This window comes from Cnephaeus nilssonii (assembly GCF_951640355.1).
Source record: "Cnephaeus nilssonii genome assembly, chromosome: 22".
Taxonomy (NCBI): domain Eukaryota; kingdom Metazoa; phylum Chordata; class Mammalia; order Chiroptera; family Vespertilionidae; genus Cnephaeus; species Cnephaeus nilssonii.
The window spans coordinates 26453709-26476027 of record NC_137093.1 but is presented as its reverse complement, the minus strand read 5'-3'; the positions used below and the strand labels follow the sequence as shown (position 1 = coordinate 26476027).

The 22319-nt window shown below is 43.0% G+C and overlaps 1 protein-coding gene across 5 annotated transcripts in view; it reads left to right on the top strand.

The window, feature by feature from the left end:
• Positions 1-2505: 2505 nt before the first annotated feature.
• The window catches only part of EIF4ENIF1 (eukaryotic translation initiation factor 4E nuclear import factor 1), a 34511-nt gene continuing 14697 nt past the window's right edge, over positions 2506-22319 (top strand). The window contains exons 1-8 of one of the 5 annotated variants that reach the window (XM_079763347.1): positions 2506-2528; positions 3649-3771; positions 11852-11925; positions 14326-14453; positions 16811-17097; positions 17375-17576; positions 19630-19805; positions 22074-22209. In XM_079763347.1, coding sequence (XP_079619473.1) covers positions 3676-3771; positions 11852-11925; positions 14326-14453; positions 16811-17097; positions 17375-17576; positions 19630-19805; positions 22074-22209 — 1099 coding nt within the window. In that variant the 5' untranslated portion in view covers positions 2506-2528; positions 3649-3675. Of the gene's footprint in view, positions 2529-2595; positions 2734-2884; positions 3011-3030; positions 3146-3648; positions 3772-11851; positions 11926-14325; positions 14454-16810; positions 17098-17374; positions 17577-19629; positions 19806-22073; positions 22210-22319 lie in introns of those variants that run through there. The other 4 variants (XM_079763348.1, XM_079763349.1, XM_079763350.1 and 1 more) reach the window with 4 other exon arrangements.

Sequence of the window (22319 nt, the reverse complement as noted above, 5' to 3'; positions counted from 1 at the left end):
CAATGTGGCACCGCAGACACTGCGTGATCTTGAGGCTAGGTTCGAAAAGAAAATTCCGCAACTCTCTGACGCTTCTGTTCTCTCTGGATACTTGCCCTCGGAATCCAGCCACCATCTTGCCACAGAGAAAGGCCATGTGTCAGTGTTTCAGCCAATTCCGATGGTCCCAGCTGACTGCCACCGTCAACCATCAAACATGTGAGCCACTAGGTCAGTGGTCGGCAAACTCCTTAGTCAACAGAGGCAAATATCAACAGGACAACGATTGAAATTTCTTTTGAGAGCCAAATTTTTTAAACTTAAACTTCTTCTAACGCCACTTCTTCAAAATAGACTCACCCAGGCCACGGTATTTTGTGGAAGAGCCACACTCAAGGGGCCAAAGAGCCGCATGTGGCTCTCGAGCCGCAGTTTGCCGACCATGGCACTAGGTGATCCTAGCCCCCAGCCTTCCACCACCACAGCTGATTCTCAATGGAGCAGAGACCAGCTGTCCCAGATAAAACCGCCCAAATTGCAGATTGGAGTGCAAAATACATGTGGAGTGAAGCCACTGATTTGGGGTAGTTCATTACACAGCAATAGATAACAGGAACAGTGTTTTTAATATGTCTAATTCCCATTACACGCTTAAAAAGGAGATACTACTCGGCAGTGTCGCTCAGTGGTTGAGCATTGACCCAAGAGGGAGGGAGGGGAAGAGAGAAAAACATCTATGTGAGACACATTGATTGGTTGCCTGGCACATGCACCCCAACAGGGGCGGGGATCTAACCTGCAACTTAGGTACCTGCTCTTGACCCCTTGACTGGAACCAACCCAGACCTTTGGTTCGCTGCCAATGCTCTAACCCAGTGGTCGGCAAACTGCGGCTCGCAAGCCACATGCGGCTCTTTGGCCCCTTGAGATTTTAGCAAAGGCCAGCTTAGGAGGACCCTAATTAAGTTAATAACAATGTACCTACCTATATAGTTTAAGTTTAAAAAATTTGGCTCTCAAAAGAAATTTCAATCATTGTACTGTTGATATTTGGCTCTGTTGACTAATGAGTTTGCAGACCACTGCTCTAACCAATGTACAACACCCGCAAGGACACAGCTTGGTTTTTAAAATAATAATTAAAACGACCACTGTTTGATCACTGTATAGGGTTAAAAAAAAAACCACACACACACACGGCAGCTTTACGGAAGTTGTATGAGGCCTTTTGCCCACCTTATCTTATTTCATCTTGACAACAGCGATGTGAGTGAGTTTTCATCATCCCAATTTTACAGATGAGAAAACCAAGGCCAAGAATAAATAAATGTCCTAATCCTCCACAGCCTGTAGGGTGTGGGTAGAGCTGGGAGGCAAATTCGGCCCATTTGCAAATGCTTCCCTCTGCCTCTTGCTTGCAGGGAAAATACAATTTGTAAGAAACGCATGGTTGTTACAGAGGGAAAGAAAAACGTTTACATCACAATTTTCTCTGTCGCCAAGATTCAGAAGAAGAAAACTTAGTCATCAGTGTCCAGTCCCTTGATTTCACAAGGAAGTTAAGCTCCAAGAAAGTAGGTCCTTAAAAAAACAAAAACCATCCACACCCATGTGTCATTTCACACAAAACCTAGGCGGTCCGACGGGACGGAAACAGGAGCTGGCGATCATCCTGCCGAGCAGGCTCCCAGGTGATCAGCCAAACCTCTTCTGACCGCTCCTCCCCGCACAACCGTTCCTCCCCAGGCTCACGCGGTAGGGAAGCGATATTTGCATTTCTGTGTCCCCTTCAGAGTGTCCGTCCGCACTCGGTACTCAGCGCTTGACGTTCATTTTCACCCAAACACACTCGCACTTCCCCTTCCTGGGCAGACTTCAGGTTATGGGCGGGACAAAACATTTCAATGAATTTGTTAGTCGCCTTTAAGCTCATTCAAAAGCAAGCGTGGCCCGCTTGCCTAGTAATACAACAACAACAACAAGTAATCTCGTGTATTCCTCCGAAATTTTTATAGAGAAACCATTTTAAAAAGAGCGGAACTCAGAGAAGGCAGCTTCGCCCCAGATCACAGCACTAGAAAGAGCCGGGGTTCGAGCCCACACCCCGAAGGCTCAAAACCCCCAGGCTCGCCGGACTCGGATTCCCACCGCCTAAGCCCCACGGTTCTCCGCGGGCGACAACAGGGCAAACGCAGCGCCCCAGGCCGCGGCCACCGCCCCCCGAGGAGAGCCACCCAGCGGGGGTCGCGGGCTCCCAACGCCGCCCGTCCCGCTGCTCCCCGCCCCGAAGCGCGCGTGGGAACCCGGCGTTCTCCCAGGGGCTGCCCACGACGGCCGCCTGCGCGCACCGGGGAGGGTTGATGCCCCCTCCGGCCCGGCCTCCTCGCCCCCGTCGCCACCTCCGCCCCGCGTCTCCACCTCCTCGCCTCCGAGCGCTCGCGGGAGCCGGCGCCCCGGCAGCGCGCCCCGCCGGCCCCCTTTTCGGCCCGGCACTGCCGCGGCCACCTCACATCCGGGCTCGCGGCGGCGGAGGCGGCGCCGGCGCTCGGGTGCGTGGAGGGAGTTATTAAGAGGGAGGGGGCCGGGGAGGAGGGCGGAGGGCTGGGCCGCGGTTACGGCGGCTGAAGGGAGACAGCCCGGACGGGTGGGGGGGCGAGAGCGAAGGCCGCGTTGAGAAGCGCTGGGACCCGCGCGGGCGGCGGAGAGGGGGAGCCGCGGCCGAGGGGAAGGGCCTCCCGGCGGCGGAGGCACCGAGTAAGAGCCGGGCGGCGGGGGGGGACGGGCGCCGCGCCCCGGGGCCCGCAGAGAAGGGGCGCGGGCGCGCTGCTCCCGGGGTCGCGTGCGTTTAGCGCGAACGCCGGGGCGCGCGCGGGGGGCGGGCGGGGACTCGGAGCCAGCGGGGGCGGCCCGCGGGCGGGCTGGTGGGGCCCGAGCCGCCGGGCCGGACGGCGGCGGGCCTGTGCCGGCTCCAGCTCGGAGCGCCCGGGCTTGGGGGTTCGGTCTCCCCGTTCCCTCCGGCCCGCCTCCTCTCGTGAGTACAGTCCCCGCCCTTCCTCCGAAGGAGGCCGCTGGCCGGGGCCTGCGCGAGAGGCCGGGGGGTTGGGGTCGCGGCCGGGGGAAGCCGAGTTTCGGAGCCGAAGCCGGCGCCCGCCTGACATGGCCACAGGTGCGGCTGGCGGGGCGAGGGGCGCTCGGGCTCCGTCCCCAGTCCCTGGCCCCCGGATAACGAGGGGCAGCTGGCGCCGTCCATTGGCAAGTGACAGGCACTTGACTACAGCCCGACTTCCCGTATCTCCGGCCCCAACCACTGTCCTACCTGCCCCCACTCCGGGAAACTTCCCCGCGACTCCGTGACCCGTCTCCATGAGCAGCAGCCACTGATCTTGGTTCCTTTTTGTAGTGAAGCAGCTGAAAGCCTGACTTGGGCACCTTCCCCTGCTGTTTTCCTTGCCCTTTTGATGTCTAGAGCACTTGATTCACTACAAGAGATAACCAAGTACCAGTGGTGCTATTTACGACGGGGCTCTGGTTTATAGCACAATTGTTGGGCGAAGGTTTGTTTTTTAATGGTAGTCATTTTAAGAGGGAAAAGTTTCAGTTTCTTAAAGAGTCAAGACTTCTGAAAATGTATTGTTCTCAGAGACAGTTTTGTGCTCGTTTATCTTCCAGGTGCAAAGAATTGTAGACCCAGGAGCCATGGATAGGAGAAGTGTGGGTGACATAGAAAATGGAGATGCTTTCCTTGACTTGAAGAAGCAACTGGCCTCCAAATCCCCCCATCGCTATACAAAAGTAGGCTTTGTTACTAATGAAATAGTGTTTCTTTGTAAAGGTGGGGAGGTTGGTAACATTGTGTAGGTATTTCATTAGTGTTATCTGAAGTGGTGGTGTCCTTCTGATTCACTATATGGACTAAATAAATGTTAACTAGAAAGCATTGCTTTGAACTTTTCTCCTGAAAGTGTGAATACCCAGAGTTTAAACTAGAATTTGCTTCTAAGGTGCTTTCAGGTGAAAGGAATGTTGGCTCAGATCCCATATGAATTTGTGGACCAGTCAGTATATGTTGTTGACTTACATGCTATAGAGTAGGAATTGCATCTCTGAGATGGCTCACAAAAGCAGTGTCCTGTGTTTTCATGTTTTCTTAAGAGGCGAACACCCCAAAGGAATGCTCTTGGATGCATTCTAGGTGCTTGGCTAGAGTAACCAGATTTTCAGTTATTTTTTAGTTCCTGTCACAAATTGAATATGGACTCACAGAAGTAAGACTTCAGTTATATTTCCCCTAGCTGAAAAATCAGGATTTTAAACTGCTCATCTAGATATCTGCTTTTGCCAGGGTTGGGAGGGGGGTGCAAAACACGTCAATGTCGTATTCTTATTGAAGCTATTGTTTCCTTCGGGATCTTGTTGGTTACTGAATGTTTCTGAAGAGGTTGACAGGACTGAGTGAGCTGCGAATTCATTTCTGGTTCCCTGCACTGTATTGGGCTGGAGTGTATAAGATGTGCTTGGGACTGCTGACAGGACGGGTTATGTCCTAGTTGGGTCCATATCTATACTTTCTTACTATGGACCCAGTCGAGGACTCTGAGGTGGTTATTGTCCCTGACTTGCTAGGGTACCGATTGGTTAATATTTTAAAGTGAGGCCTTGTTTGTGTACTTTTGTCACTACTCCTACCTACTTGATAAAGTATCGAATGCTGTCAAATAATATTCATTTTTAGCATTTAAAAAGCCTCTAGAGGGAGAAAAATGTGTTCAAGTGTAAAAGAGTTCTTGGTTAATTGCTCTTACTGCAGTCTGTTTGGCATAACAGGGAGAGTTGATAGAAAGCATTTTACTTCATCCAGGTTTGGTCTTCCCTAATGTAGTTCCTCTCAAACCTGAGGGTGCTTGTTGAGTAGTGTTCACAACTTAAATTCATTACCTAAAATGTTGACAGGTGAGTTTTGAATGGAGAAAAGCTTATTAAATGAAGGGAAACTTTTATAAGCTTCTGTGATTTCAACTCTGCCAGAACTTTTTGACTAAAGTTCTGACCGGTAGTCTACTCGTAGAGTACTGACACTTTCACTGGCTGACCTGGGGCTGGCATGTGTATTTCATCTTCATGTTTATCCATCTTGATGGTTAAGTCATTTTTAGAAAGTTGTTATTGGTTTCTCTTGGGGTAGAGCATAGCTACAGTAAAGAATAAAAAGCTCATTATAGCCCATTTTTTATAGTCCAACCTCAATATTCTGTACCTAAAATGGTTAAGAGAAGCATTTAAGTGAATGACAGTGGAGCTTAGATTTAATAGTCTTCTCTACCAAATTTAGTTGAAAATAGGCTTACTTTCCATTCCATTCAAGAGGATTTAGTTAATGTCACTTTCAGGATTGTGTTTAGGCAAAGTTAGGGTAGTGCTTTCTTATATATGTTACTCAACACTAGTAATTTTTTGTGAGACTTGAGGCAAACTAAGCCTTTCTTCTTTTGAAGAAAGCTTAAAGCAATCCTGAGTTCTGAGTACCATAATAAATGGTCTATTAGTTCCACACTGGAATAGTATTTGAGCTCGCCTATTCTTTATCAGCAGACAGAGATGAAACAATTGGAATAAGTAAAGCGTTTAGTAATACTTCTGCCACTTCATGTCCATGTGCTAAGAAGTTTAGAAGCAGTAGAAGGAAACTGTCCTCAGTGATTTTCATAAGTGATGTATTTTGTGAAAACTTTTGTAAACGTGGGAATTTTACTACAAGGTCAAAAAAAATATAAAACACATTGGCCAGATGAGAGGCTTCTTAACCTTTGACCCTTCGTAGTTTAGCATTCGATTGTTTTTATGGGATACCATTAATAGTCTGTTCAGAATTTGAGGGCTTTTTTTCCCCATGAAGGTAAGGGGTCCAAGTGTTTGGCTAAGTGCTTTTAAGGGTAACATACAAGAGTTTCCTTGTGTCCGGGGGTCACCTGTGAACCTTGTAAAGTGTGAATTCTGATGTTAGGTCAGAGGTGGGCTTGAAAAAGGAGTTTTTTAACCAGCTCCCAGGTTAAACCCTGCTGGTGCACTGACCATACTTTGAGTAGCGAGGCTCTAGTATTCCTGGAACAGCCCGAGGCTTGGTGTTGATGTTGTCAGGCAACTCAGATGCATTGTTGCGCCTCCTGGTTCAGTTGGTGTCCATTGTGCTTCCATGAATATCTCAGGAACTAAGTTAGACTCACACTGGGTACTTTCAGACCTACCCCTAAGTCTCAGGGATGATTAATGGGGACGGTTATAAGTGGATTTTTCAAATGCACCTGTTGTCCTGAGGGGTTTGAGCCCTTAATTTATAAATGATAGAGGTCCATTTTGCCAGGTCAGGTTACTAAGATCAAAAGCTGTGTTTCCGTAGTATTTAAATGTGCATTTATAAATTGATTGGGTTATGTTGAGAGACTTTTGGAGGTTATAGAGTGGGTCTCACCTCAAAGTCATGGATTAAAGTGGTTTAGACCAGCAGTCACCAACTGGTGGTCCATGAGGTCCAAAAGGTTGGCGACCGCTGGTTTAGACAGTGGTTCTCACAGCGTGGTCTTTGAACTAGCACTTAGCATCATCTGGTAACTTGTTAGAAATATAAAATCTCAAGTCCCATCCCAAAGGTATTGAGTCAAACTCTAGGGATAAGGCCTAGTCATTAGCATTTAACAAGTCTTTCAGGGAATTCTGACTCTGATGCTAGTTTGAGAACCATTGGTTTAGGACCGTGGTCGGCAAACTCATTAGTCAACAGCCAAATATCAACAGTACAACGATTGAAATTTCTTTTGAGAGCCAAATTTTTTAAACTTAAACTTCTTCTAACGCCACTTCTTCAAAATAGACTCTCCCAGGCCGTGGTATTTTGTGGAAGAGCCACACTCAAGGGGCCAAAGAGCCGCAGTTTGACAACCATGGGTTTAGGAAACAGAGGAGATAGTGATGTGTATTAGTGAAGAAACTTTGGGACCCATTCAGTTTTTCTTACCTTCATCAGAGGTCCTTATTTAACAGTCCTTGAGGTGTAGCGCTTGCTATTCTGTTAGTGATATCGTCTTCTGCTTGAAATAAATAGAAATGCTTTGGACTGTCCCATTATTCAGATCCATGTGTTTTTTCTTCAAGTGAACAGACTGATCTTAGACCACAGAGTGCATACTTAGTGCTATTCCTCCTTTGCTCTTTATCTTCCCACTGACTCCTGCCAGGGGACAGGAAATAAAAACAGAGGACACTCAGAACATTCATCTTGATAGTGACCAGTGTTAAGCATGTTAAATATAAAAAGTAGGTGTTGAATTATCTGAGCTTAATTTCACACCATTTTAGCCATCAGTGTCTGTAAGGGATCTTTAAAGGAGGCCACCCTAATATGTGGCTGATGGGTAATTGGTCACAGTGGTGCAGCCATGTTTATGTCTTTACTTTAAAATCATTAAGAAAGTGAACAACTGAAGTGGACTGATTTGAGTAATCCTTCTAGCCTTCTTGGAGAAAATTAGTTGCAAGACTTGAAGTCAGCAAGCTTCTGAGAAGAAAATAGTAACTGTGATTTAAACCCTAAGTTGAAATCAATAGTCAGATGGTTGGTTTTCTTGTACAAAGGTCTCATTTGATAACGTCAGGGTTGTTCAAGGAATACTAAAGCCTCGCTACTCAAAGTATGGCCATAGGTTTCTCCTAAACTGAAGTGAATAGTAATCTTTAACAGGTGGCGTTTCAGTGGCACACTTAGTTGCAAACTCCTTAAGCTAATGTAAAAATAGGGATGCCTGTGTATATCGGAGAAAGCAGAATTATGGTATGAAAGTCATGATAGCCCTGGCCGGGTAGCTCAGTTGATTACAGTTGTCCTGATACGCCAAGGTTGCAGATTCAATCCCTGGTCAGGACACATACAAGAATCAACCAATGACTGCATAGGTGGGTGAAACAGCAAATTGATACCTGTCTGTCTGTCTGTCTCTCTCTCTCTCTCTTCCTCTCCTATCCCCTCTCTCTCTAAAATAGTAAGAAAGAAAGGAGCCCTGGCTGGTGTGGCTTAGAGCGTCAGACTGTGCACCGAAGAGTCATGGGTTCGATTCCTGGTCATGGGCATGTACCTGGGTTGTGGATTCACTCCCTGTCCCCCACCCTCGGTCAGGGTGCTCCCAGGAGTCAACCAGTCAGTGTGTGTGTGTGTGTGTGTGTGTGTGTGTGTCTGTCTGTCTGTCTGTCTCCCCCCCCCCCTCACCTCCCTCCTACTCTCTCTAAAAAGCAATGGAAAAAATGTCCTCAGGTGAGGATTAACAAAACAAAAAAAGGAAAAATCATTATACAATTTTAATGTTTCAATTGTGCAGAAAACCTAGCTAACTGATAGTTCTTAGAAGGGGCCTGGCTGGCAACAACATAGATACTGTCTTCTAACTGCTCTTTCCTACCTGTTCCAATTCTAAGTCATTTTGAAAATTTAAGATTTGGGGCCTTTGCCCCCATGAGTATCCTCTCCTATTCATGGTGGGCACTTCTTGCTAGATAAGGAACCAGTCATTTTACAATTGGAACCTTTTCTTTTTTAATTTTTTAAAAAATTGATTTTAGAGAGAAGAAGGAAGAGAGAGGGGAAAAAATCAATCGGTTGCCTGCTGCATGTGCCCCCTCCAGGGATATGTGCCCTGACTGGGAATTGAACCCGCCACCTCTCATTGTAGGGGACAACACTCCAGCCGAGCCACTCCAGCCAGGGCCACAATTGGAACCTTTGCCATAGAATTTTAGGAGCAAAGCTTTTGCTTCAGGAAAGGGTGCTATGAGAGGAGGCCCTCTTAGGGGAAGCCTGCCCACCAAGGTGGCCGTTTCCCTTAGGGTTCTCAGTAATTGTTTTGGTTTATTTCATTGCATTGGCCACATCCAGAAAAAAAATACTTTCCCTTTTTTTCATTCCCTCCTTAGCTTCAAATAACTTCTTTCAGTAGAAGAAAGTCTTTGCATTAAGTCAGCCACCATTAGGTGCTTGGGTGAATCCGGGGACTAAATCCTGACTTGCCTATTAGAACTGTTCTGCAGGGTTCCTCTTGAGCAACAAGCCTCATGAATGAGGGATGGGGGGATGTATCCCTGTGCCCCCATGTGGTTAGTTCTCCATTGCCCTGGGTATCATCTATGGATGCCTTTACCCCATTGTGATCTATTTTTAAAAGCTTTCTAATCTTTTAGAAAAGTCATGTAACTTGGTAGAATGAAATATCAGGTCAGTCAACAGTCATCTGAGAGCCTGATGGGCCAAGCCCTGTGCTGGTGGGTGTGTGGAGGGCAGGGACTGGGAGAGGTCAAAGGCAGGCCCAACCCAAATGCTGCTCCAGGAATATTTGCCTTCTTTGGGAAGAGCCAGGCAGGCTCACAGGAGAGGTACTGGGGTCACTTCTAGAGGGTTTTGACCATTAACAAGGAAATAAAACTTTGAGTGTTTTTCTTTGTTGTTTTATAAAATATCTATGTTAATTTTTAATGAGCTTTCTATTCTTATGAGTTGAATTCAGATCACAAAGGTAAAGAATATTTTCCCCTTTTATCATCTGTGACTTGAGTGAAATTCTATGTCACAGTGTCGTCAAAATGCATAGCTGCTTCTCATGGGATTTCTGCGGAAAGAAACTGGATGAGGATTCTAACCACTGTTTTGGGTTATGCTCATATTCATTTGCTTTTACTTTAGTACTGGTCACTAAAAGTAGGTGTCCTTTTTTTTTTTTTAAGGAAGGCTGCTAAAACTAAGAAAATGTGTCTATACTCTCTAGGGTGCAGCTTATTCTTGCCTGGTCAGGTTTTAGTAACCTGTGCAGAAAGTAAGGTCTCAGATGTTAACTCTTCTCTTCTCTTCTCCCGATGATAATTTTAGTGAATTTGTTCATGATCATTAAGTTCCCGTTGGATCTCAGGACTCTACAAAAGGGTAATTTTACACTCCCTCCTGAAATATTCAGAAAAGGAACACTTCCAGTTCATGGTGGGCACTTTCTTTTTCTTTTTCTTTTTTCAAATATATTTTTATTGATTTCAGAGAGGAAGGGAGAGGTAGAGATAGATAGAAACCTCAATGATGAGAGAGAATCACTGATTGGCTGCCTCCTGCACGCGGATGGGGCCCGCAACCTGGGCATGTGCCCTGACCAGGAATCAAACCGTGACCTCCTGGTTCGTAGGTCGAAGCTCAACCACTGAGCCGTGCCGGCCAGGCCATAGTGGGCACTTTTCCAAGTATTTTTCCTTTAGCTAAAGTTGAAGGTTTTCTTTTAAAATATCCCAAAGTGGTAACTTTCCAGGAATAATTGAGGTTAAGGGCTCTTGATGAGATAGCAAGTCCTCTTGAGGAACTGGAGAGCTGTGAGGCCAGGACAAAGAGTCATCTGCCTGTGCTAGCCTACGCCTGGCACCCAGGAAATGTTCAGTGGACAGTTACGAAAAAAGCAAACTTGGTGTTGACTCCTCCCCACTTAAGTGGGGATCCTCTCAGGCTGGGATACCTATGTCTTATGCAGTTAAGACTTTGCTAACAGGTTCCAGCTCTAAGCCCACCAAGAGGGGCACTCTCATGTTTCCCTAAATGCGCAGGTGGAGCTTGGGTCACATTTTGAGAAAGGTCATTGGTTTAAAGGTTAAGCTTCTTAACCTCTTGGGATTTACTGGCAATCTTTTGAAGGTGTAAATGCTCACTGCAGAAATGCACAATTTTGTATATGATTCCTTGAGGCCCTGAAATTGGTTCAAGAAGCCCTGCTCTCAAGAACCATAAGTATAAGTTTATCTAGATGTTTAAGTTATTCCCGTCAGCTTTTACAGTCCAGGAATGGTTTTGTTTTCCCACTTCTCAGCCTATTATTGAAGAAAGTGGTTCTTCATCCTCTATAGACATTCCACTAGAGGTGTACCCTGTCACAAATGGTACTGCTAGCATAGTTAATGCTGGTATGCAACTGGCTCATTGCTCTATCTTGTGCTCCTTATAGGCTTTGTATAGTCAGTCACTTGAGTATTTGTTCACACCTGGAAAATGCCAAGCATATAAAGTCAACAAAGAAAACTGGAATAATGTGGGAGGGGAAGTTAAAACATTTTTACCAACCTGAGTGACTCTTGTGCCTGAGAGTAGTTGGCATTTATCAGTCTATGACTGAGTAATAAATCTGTAAGGAGAGAAATTAAACAAAACATTATCCTCTGGTAACTGAATCTCTCACTTGTATTTACTTAAAAGTGTTTTTATTGAGATATAATTAAAAAATATAAAATTCACCCCTTTTAAGCTACACCACTCAGTGCTTTTTAGTAAATTCACAAAGTTGTGCAGCCTTCACTACTAATTCCAGACCTCAGAAAGTGGAACTGGGAATAAGGGGAGACTACCGTATATGATTTGTAATTTTTCCTCCTATTTTGGGGGTTGTCTTTTTGCTTTCTTAATAGTAATTTGAAACACAAAATTTTCTAAATTTGAAGTCCATAAAAAATCTGTCTCCTTATAAATTGGCACCTGGTGCATTTAAGAGTGGTAACATTAGCAAGAGGTTTCAGGTTAGCCTGATGCTGCCATGCCTTGAGGAGCATTCAGTGTGCGGAATATATTATTAGACAGTGATTTGTGAGAGAATGTGTCTTAGCAAGAAACTGATCACTATTAGATTATTTGCTGGTTTTGCTTGAGCTTCTTGTAAGAACCTTGAACTGACTCCAGTCCTTTGGGGAATAAATCAGGTATAAATAAATAGGAACTGTTTAAAATGCTTAAGGTAAACACTCAATTACTGAAAACAAAAATAGGCAAAAGTGTATGAAATATTATTCAAAATCACCTTTTGATTTCTCTTTGTAGGAGGAGCTCTTGGATATAAAAGAACGCCCTCATTCCAAACAAAGGCCTTCATGCCTCTCTGAAAAATACGACAGGTATGTCGAGGGGGAGGGGAGTACTGCTTTTGGTCAACTTCTTGTTATATCAAACTTGGTACATTTAGAATTGTATTGTTTTGGAGCTTCTTGATAGAATTATGAGTGGGGAGATAGGGGTTTTGACATTGAGCTTCAACACAACATATTACAGATAAACTATGAACATGACTAGCATTTCATTACATTGTCTTCATTATTTTCATTATTAATTAGCTTTGAACCATTAATTCAAAGATTTGAGCTGCAAGGGACTCTAGGACAGTTAAACCAGTTCCCTTTTTACTAATTGGTGATGAAACTAAAACTAGAAAATAACTTGGTCAAAGGCACATGGTCAGAAAGCAGAATTCAGACTTGACTTGCACACAGGAGTCCTCATCAGGGTATTTTCTCTTCCAGTGGCTTTTGCACTGTGCTTTGAGGGGCCTTCGTAAAGGTCTGCCCCAGGTAGGCTGATCAGGAGGACTCTGAGCCTTTCATCTGTGCCCTGCCCCCCTCCCCCAACTCCGTCAAACAAGAGCCATTCAGATAAGCCCTCTCGCATCTTGGGCACCTTCCTAAGAGGCAGAGGCTTTGGTTTGACAAGACTATAGCTAAAAATGTTCTGGAAAGCTCTTACAGTAGCCTCTACATCGCACTTTTAAGGTCACTTCTTAAATGTCAAGGGAGATGGTTCACATTGGTCTACATTTTTTTTTTTAATATATATTTTTTATTGATTTCAGAGAGCAAGGGAGATAGAGAGAAACATCAATGATGAGAGAGAATCACTAATTGGCTACCTCCTGCACGCCCCCCACGGGGCGGGAGGGGGCGGATCGAGCCTGCAACCCAGGCATGTACCCTTGGCCGAAATCGAACCTGGGACCCTTTAGTCCGAAGGCCGACGCTCTATCCACTGAGCCATACCAGCTAGGGCTGGTCTACATTTTTAACATACAAAGCACCCATCTTGGTTGAATAATTAATACATACTCATTTTATTTTTGTATATGGACTGTTCAGAAGGTTGCTAAATCTGGACTCCTCATCTGCTTTACCCTGATGAAGGGGATACTTGAATAATTGCTACTCCACATGGACTTAGGACTTTTTAACCTTTTGCACTCGGATGTCGAGTGTGACTCGACACGGTTAGCATTAGAATAAAGGAATCGAGAAAAAAGCAAGCGAGTGCAAAGGGTTAATAAGTCTCAGATAATCTGTTGTTGTTTTTCATTAAAGCTGTAAAGCTTTTTTTATGCCTCAAATTCAATTTTCTCATTACAGCTGTTTCTTCTTGGCATAAAATAAAGTTATTGTGAGTACACATATTCACTTTTATTCTGAAGTGGAGACATTGTGCCTAGTAATGCTAATGAAAATAAGAGGAAAAAGGTTCTCATTCTGCTGTTTCTCATCTCTGAGAATTAATATTTGTTGGGTTCCTAAACTCTAAGCAATCCTTAAAACCTCACTAAAAGACAGGTCATATTCCCTTTATGGTAAAGAGTTTGATACAGAGAGCTTGACTCACTTATTCAAGAAATGTTCAATTGGTACCTGCCATGTGGTAAATAAACACTGTGTCAGGTGCTGTCGAGTACTTCCTTCGTGGAACATTGGTCTGTGGAAGGGCACAGTCAGATACTCATAAGAGGTTAACATTACCACCAGTACAGGCTGTGAGGACAAGTGCAGAGAGCAGAGCTAGTGTGTAGTGCAGCTGGTCTGATCTGGGGTTGGGGAAGTCCTTTATGCAGAAGATTGAAGGGCATAGCTCAGGCACTTGTCTAAGGTGTCCCTGGTGGTGATGGCAGAGCTAGAATTCGGTCCCAGATCATTGAGCTCCAAAGCTGCTCTGCACACTGTACCACCTGTCACCCCATCATTAGAGGGGGAACAAAATAAAAACCAAACCACACGTTTTAGGCTCTTACTAGGAAGAGCTTATGGGGAAAACTGAGACTATGAATAGAAATTCTGGGAAAATACCCACTCAGCATTCTAGGTACTACTTCTAGTGAGAGGATTTGGGGTTTTTCCTCCCTTGGACTAATCTTTTATAAACTGAGTAATCATATTTATGGAGCCATATTCTTTGTGTCGAACAGGCGTAGTTACTATAGTTCATATGCACCCCAAGGTTTGTGATCTGAATATTTCATTTATGCACAGACCACTAGTTTTCAAGTGACTACTGGTGTTACATGAACAACAACAAAGTATTACTGAATTAATAGTTGCTTTTGTTTTCATCTTAAAATAGATAACCATTTTAAACCATTTTTATGGCAACCATGACGTTTTATATTGGAAAGGGATTTCCACAACTTATTACTTGAGGAAATTCGTAAATGAGACGACATATGTAGTTCATGGTGTGAGTGCTAACTGTCGGTGCCCTTTGACTTGTAGTGATGGTGTCTGGGACCCTGAGAAGTGGCATGCCTCTCTGTACCCAGCTTCAGGGAGGAGCTCCCCAGTGGAAAGTGTGAAAAAAGAGTTGGATACAGACCGGCCTTCCCTGGTGCGCAGGATAGTAGGTGAGCACACCGTCACTCGGAAGTGGGGGGCAGCAATTTTGGAGACAGTGCTGTTTGCTGCTGGCTTCATTCTTAGCTGTGAGAGCTTTGTGCAATGAGGTAATGAAAGTGTCATTATCAGGAAACTGATTTCTAATTGAATTTTTCCTGATTAGCAGAGTAAAATCATAGCCTTCCTGTGTAGCAGCAGTGGCAAGTAGACATAGTAGGCTATGTGCTTTTGAATGAAAAATACTAATGTCATTCATTGACGTAGATAACTGAGTTAGGTATGGCAGGGAGCATAAAGCTGTGCTGAATCTGGTTATGCTTAGTCTCATATATGAGACTAGTCCTCAGGTATAAATCATTTCTGGCAGTTCTTAATTCAAAATGGATTATGATATGAATACAGAGTTTAGATATGGTTTGAGACTGGAGTAAAGTTTGATCTACCCCTTTAAACTAGAAAAGATAATGAAGAGTGAAATGGAAACCTGGCAATATAAAAACTAGTCAAGAAACTTGTTGCAAGAGGAACTCCTTTTGAGAAGAGAAGAAGACCTGTCATAAAACAAATTTGGAACTGAGCAAAGAAAATAGGGATGACGTTAGTTTGAGCTGTGAGACCCTTCTACAAGAATATACCAGTGCAGTAGTGCAGCAATGTCCCCCAAACAAAGAATTCATTCTAACAGAATCATTAAAGCTGTGCCACAGACTTTATTCCAATGATGAAAACTTAGAAGCACCCTAAATGTCCATAGTAGCAATGGGTTGAGTATGTGTGAATATTGCATTGGTTAGTTGTTAAAAACATGTTGGAGATGTGTTTTGCCACAGTTCATTTATCTATTGGTGGATGTTCGGATTGTTTCCAGTTATTAACTATTAAAACTATGAACATTCATGTACAAGTCTCTATGGAAACATATGCTTTCTTGTCTCTTGGGTAAATAGCTTAAAGTAGTATGGCTGGGTCATATGGTAGATGAGGTTAACGCTTTGAGAAACTGCCAGGCTGTTTTTAAAAGTGGTTATACCATTTTACAGCACTGGATGCGAATTTGCTCCACATCCTTGTCAGCACTTGGAATGGTCAGTCTTTTTTTCTTTTTCTTCAAATTATAAGAGAAAGTTTATTTAGAAAGTTACAGAGATAATAGAAGTGAGGCAGCTGGGCTGCAAAAGGTCAGGAAACAAGTTAGAGAGGCCGAAGAAGGGCCCCGGAGCTCAGGAGAGGCAGAGGTGATGTGCCTGGCGGAAGAAGAGCGGAAGGGAAAGGCCTGCGTGCTCTCAGGAGGAGAGCGCCAGTCGTTCTTTTTGAGTGTGCCGTTCTAATAGATGTGAAGTGGCATCATATTATGGTTTAATTTGCACTTCCCTAGTGGCTAATGATGTTGAATATCTTTTCATATTGATGTTTGCCAACCATATATCATCTTTGGAAGTGTCTCTTTAAGCCATTTGTCCATTTTTTAATTGGATTGTTTTTTGAGGGTTTTTTTTAGAATTTTCATATGTACTGGGTACAGACCTTTATGAGCTATATGGTTTGAAATATTTTCTTCCAGTCTGTGCTTGTTTTTCCATTCTTTGACTACTATGCCAGGTTCTCATTTGTTCAGTGTCATTTCATTTTAACATTGAGGAAATGTCATAGCAATTTAACTCTCGTTTATATCAATTAGCCTATGGTAAATTGGTTTTGTTAAACATTGTTTCACTTAAAGTTAAGGAACCTATCAACTATCTTAAGAGAGGAATTATTGTATCTGTCAAAGAGTAGAGGTTTTAAATTATGATCAAGCACACTATCATTTTTTAAAAGGGATTATGCTCTTGGTGTCATGCCTAAGAAAACTTTGCTTAACCCAATGTCACAAAGGTTTTCTCCTGTTTTTTCTTCCAGAAGTTTTATAATTTAAGGTTTTACATTTAGATCTATTACCCATTTTGAATTAATTTTTGTATATGAGACCAGGTGTGGATTCAAGTTCTCTTGTTTGTGTGTGGATATTCAACTGTTCAATACTATTTGTTGAAGAGACACTAACTTTTTAAGTAATTTTTTCAAATGCTGACACCTATAGCTTATTAGTTGACAAAACATTTGCTGATAATTACATTGATAAGGACATAGTCAAAAGGGATTATGGAAACTAATCTGGGAAAATCATTTATGATGAAATACATTTATTGCTACTAGAGATAAAAAAGCAAAAGGCTGCCTTACGTAAATATGTAATGTACAAGTTCCTGGGTAACTGTTAGTGGTGACTTCTCCAGGAGCCCACCACCACCAGTCATGGGCATACCATGGAGGAGGGAACGGCCTTGCTGGTTTGCTTACCTCTTTGTTTCTGGCATCTTTCCAGATCCACGAGAGCGCCTGAAAGAAGATGACTTAGATGTTGTTCTCAGCCCCCAGAGACGAAGCTTTGGAGGGGGTTGCCACGTCACGGCTGCTGTTAGCTCCCGGCGCTCAGGAAGTCCATTGGAGAAAGACAGTGACGGCCTTCGCCTGATTGGAGGACGAAGAATTGGCAGTGGGAGGATAATCTCTGCCAGGAACTTTGAGAAGGACCACCGTCTTAGCGATAAGGACCTGCGGGACTTGAGAGACAGAGACCGAGAGAGGGACTACAAGGACAAGCGTTTCCGGGTTTGTCTTCTAGGTTACTTGGCACCTTGTGTACTGAGGGACTCAGTCGTCACCTCATTTGTACCAGGTTACTTTGAGATCCTGGGTGAACACGGCTCATTCTTAAACCAGATAGGGAGGAATAGAGAGAGCTGGATGGGGCAAAGAGGGGCTTCAAGTCTACATCATAGTGTCTTCATTGCACTGTTGAGTGTTACTTAATTCATCAAGGCCTTGAGTGAGGTAGAAATGCCTTAACTAGAATTGTCTTTTTTATCTGCATTATGTACTTTTCCAGAGGGAGTTTGGGGATAGTAAGCGTGTCTTTGGTGAGCGTAGAAGAAACGATTCCTACACAGAAGAAGAACCAGAATGGTTCTCAGCTGGACCCACAAGTCAGTCTGAAACCATTGAGCTGATTGGCTTTGATGATAAGATACTGGAAGAAGATCACAAGGGGAGAAAAAGAACAAGAAGACGGACAGCCTCTGTGAAGGAAGGTCAGCAAAAACGGGAGGGGAGCTCACTGTTCTCAAACGCGATGTGCTTATAATTGGCTTAATTATGCACTTAGGAATGGGCACCATTTATTAGGAAGTAGCAAGTTCCTAAAGTTGCAGTCTGATTTTGAAACTGCTTCCATACTATCTCCTCAACTTGCTCTGCCTGCAGTGCTGAACAGAAAGTCCTCACCTTATCCTGCTAAGAGCACTGCACACAAAAGGATTCCCAGAGATAAGAAACGTGGTAGATATAATGGGGGTCTCATTTATTGAGCACACTATGTATATTACACAGAGTGGTAACATTTTGTCTATATAATCCTACTTCCAACCATCCTGTGAGGCAGGTGCCTTTATGCCCATCTTGTAAGTGAGCAATTGAAGGCAAAGAGGGTCTTAGTGACTTGTCTGAGGACCCTGAGGAAGAAAGTAGTGAAGCTGGGAGTTGAACAGTTGTATGCTGTTACACTTTTTCCCCTAGGGTGACACAGGAAACTGATAGGTAACTTGGGAGACTTTGTTCTTAGTTACTTTTCCTAGGTCCCTGTAGGCCCCTGACTTTTGAGTTGATCATAAATGGCCAGTTGTGTTTGTCTGCTAGTGCATATTCCTACTCATACAGACTCCCAGTTGTCAGGCCCAGTCTGCTTTCCAGAGAGCTTAAAGCTGTACACAGCCCTGGCTGGTGTGGCTCAGTGGTTAAAAGCATCAGCCCACATACTAAGGTGCCATGGGTTCAATTCCTGGTCAAGGGCATGCACCTGATTTGCAGGATTGACTCCCCCACCCTACTGGAGCACATAAGAGAGGCAACTAATCGATGTGTCTCTCTCACATCCATTTCTCTCTCTGTGTGTGTGTCTCTCTCTCCCTCCCTCCCTGCCACTCTCCCTTAAAAAAAAAACCAATGGAAGAAATATCCTAGGGTGAGGATTAACAACAACAGAAACTTGCATATGGGGCACTCGTGCTGCTTGCAAAAGTTGTTCATCTGTTACGAGATGTCCCCAGCACAACACAGAATTAGAGTTAACAGGATAAAAATTAAAGTTTCTTTTGTAAATGTATGAGTCTTAGTTGGGACAGAACTGCAACAATATCTTAGCTTCCTGAACCCTGACTTAAGTGGTGGTGCAGATGCATGTATAAAGACAGAACCAAATTAATTTGGTTCCATTTTTAAGCAGTAAGAGACATGCAAAGGCCACTGCTTTAAAAAAAAAAAAATCCTGTTAGAAAAATAATCCAGTACACCAGCAATTTTCAAGCTTTTCCATCTCATGGCACAGGAAAAGTAATTACTAAAATTCTGTGGCACATCAAAAAATGTATTTTTTGCTGATCTGACAAAAAATAGGTATGATTTTGATTTACAAAAAAATTAATAATAATGGTAGTAATTGCCTAGCCTTTTTGCTCCAAAGTAACTTTTTAAAAATATCAGGTGCCTACACTTGTGTAGAAGAATTTCTGGGACCAACAATTACCTGATCATATGCTACCTTATTCTGTGACCTGACCAGTAAGATGCAACTCTATTATATGACCTATATATAGGGTGTCCCAAAGAAATGTGTACACACACTTTGAATAATTATAAAGGGAGTATTTTTTAATATACATTTCATTTTCAAAATTGAGCTATCGGCTGTTAAAGTGTGTCTACATTTTTTGGGGACACCCTGTATTTATAGTTCAAGACAGGGCATTCATACTGGAGGGCTATTGTGTTGGCTGTTGTCATTTTTTTACATTTGGCAGTCTAAGGGAGAGGTCAGTGCCCCTGACTAAATAGTCAGGTATTAACAATTCTTGTGGCACACTAGCGGGAAATCACTGTGGGAAACTTGAAGCATGGGCAGAGGAGGAACCACAATTCTCCTTCCATAAGAAGAGAACTGTTTTTCTGCTGAAAATGCTGTGCTGTAACAGGAAGTCTGCTCTTAAAGTCACCTATGGCTCTTCTGCATGTGTGATGATGGCTGAGGCACAGACTAGGTCTATAGCAATTAGCCTGATCAGACTGCTTTTGTCCTGGTTTTGCTTTTAGGCATAGTCGAATGCAACGGAGGAGTGGCCGAAGAGGATGAGGTGGAGGTCATCCTTGCACAGGAGCCTGCTGCAGATCAGGAAGTGCCGAGGGATGCCGTCTTGCCTGAGCAGTCCCCAGGAGAATTTGACTTTAACGAGTTCTTTAACCTTGATAAGGTGCCATGCTTAGCTTCGGTGAGTGTAGCAGCACACTTATGAAATGGAGGGAGCAACTATATGGTTAAATTTGACCTATGTCTTTAACATATGTCCTTTTGAGGTATTGTTTTTGTTAGAGGCCCTGGGGGGTTTTAGGCTTTTATTTATTTTTTGTTTACTTAAATCTTTACCCAAGGGTATGTTTCTGATGAAAAATCAGGTGTCAGCCTTATGGGAGCTCCTTTGTAGGTAACAGTATGCTTTTCTCTTGCTGCCTTTAAGATTCTCTCTGTTGTTAATTTTTGCCGTTTTAATTATGATGTGTCTGGGCGTGGGCCTGTTTGGATTCTTCTTGCTTAGGGTTCTCTGTGCCTCCTGAACTTGTGTGACTTTTTCCTTTACCAGGTTAGGGAAGTTTTCTGCCATTTCTTCAAACACGTTCTCTATCCCTTTCTCCCTTTTTGCCTCTTCTGGCACACTTAGGGGGAGGCACTACCGTTAGAGCATCCCAGCTTGCTCTGTGGTAAAAATGACAGACCAGATAAACTCTCAAGGATTCTTCTCAGGTTTAAAATGCTTTTAGTTTCTTGTAATTGGCATTTCCAGTAAATGTGTATAAAAGTAACTTTGTTTTATGTTTTAGCTATAATAAAATTTAGCTTCTCTAAGTGAAACAAAGTTGGTAGATGGTCAAAATATACAAATGACTTTCTCAACACTTACTGTCATATCTTTAGAAAATGTCCAGATGCTTTATATTCAGGTCCTTTGCTTTTCATGTTCCTTCTGTATATCTTCTGACTTTTTTCCTATACAGTATGATCAGAGGAAATAAAAGGATTAAAATGAAAAGCCATTTTTGCTATTTATAATATAGCAAAACTCTTTTCAACATTAAACTGTTTTTAATAGCTGTAGCTTTTAGTTACTTTTAAAATAATTCCTATTTATCACTAAGGTGATTATATCTTGGATACGATTCCCTATTTTTTACAGTGCCACATCACTCACAATGCTTCTCTTATGCTGTAATTATTGTAAGTGCACGTAAAAATCAGCATTATTTAAATGAGTCTACAAGTGGAATGTGATTGAAACTATGAGTAATACCTCAGAAAATAGAAGTACCACAGATAATGATCAAATTAGTGTCTTGAATTAAAATCCCTTTTCTTAGGTGAAAGGAGTGTTTTGTGGCTTAGTTTGGGTATGTGTTATGAGAAAATTCTTCCAGATAAGAATAAAAGAATAAATCTTAACTTCCACTGCTGAACTTTGGAAACGGGGGGTTCTAGACTTCAGATAAAAGAGTCACTAACTCTGTCATCCATGTACCAGTTTTGGGGGAAATGTGTTTTTTTGTTTATTATTGGTGTAGAAGTAAAAGTTTATGCCTACTTTCAAGGATGTGCCTCGTTTTTGGATTGACATTTGCTTTATCTTTTCTAAATGTTGATGAGAATACTATACTGCATAAAGATCAATTTTGGTATTTAACTGGATTTATTATGGGGTACAGTTGAAAAATTTATTTTTAAAAAATGTTTGTTTTAAGAAGGGTTGGTAATAGAAATTACTATTATGAAATAGTGTTGAAAAAAATATTTCTGATCATAGTGCATCATTTAGTTGGCCTTATTATTAAGCCAGAAACCATGGAAGTTGGATTTAAAACAAAACAAACACCTGAAAACTCCTTGTTAGGTTCAAACAGATATTAGAGATGCGTTAAAAGTTCATCTTTCACATTCTGATATTTCCTAAACTTTGACTTGGAATTGTGATCTATGAGCTCCACTTTTTAGCTTTTGGCTTCTGAAATTACCAGCATTGAACTTTATGATGTTCATTACAACCATGAGACTGTTTGCAGCGAGGATTTTCTGTCATCGGCTGTCCATACATGATATTTAGCTGAAGGCCACTCCTCAGCTTGGCAATGGAATGCTTTACTCTTGGTGCTGATTTTGATTTTGAAACTATGTCCTCCAAGAACACTGAGTAGTTCATGGATTTGTCTAATGAGGCAGAGGATAAAAACGCCATTTCTGTGGCACAGTGGCTTTGCTTTATATGCTTAGAAAATACATGGTTGGTTATGCTCCAGTTTGGGTTACTCAGAAATGACCCAGGAGGGAAAGAAAAATGAAAGATGTTCAGAATCCTAAGTTCTGAAAGTGTTTACCTTCAGGTCAGCCGCTTCAAAGGAAGTATCAAAGTAAGTGACCCTTTCTTAAAATTTGAAACTTCTTGTCCCTTTGACCTAGAAACTATTACCTTAACTCCTTTTGTCTTTCCTTTTAGATGATAGAAGATGTTTTGGGAGAAGGGTCAGTCTCTGCCAGTCGATTCAGTAGGTGGTTCTCTAACCCAAGCCGATCAGGAAGCAGATCCAGCAGTCTTGGTTCAACACCACATGAAGAACTGGAGAGACTTGCAGGTAAAATGGCTTCAGGTTCTGGCCATGGACATAAACTTGAGCTTTCTCTGATACTGTTCATTGTCTTCATTAGTCAGGGGTCCATTAGGGTTAAAGGGTCTCTGGATACT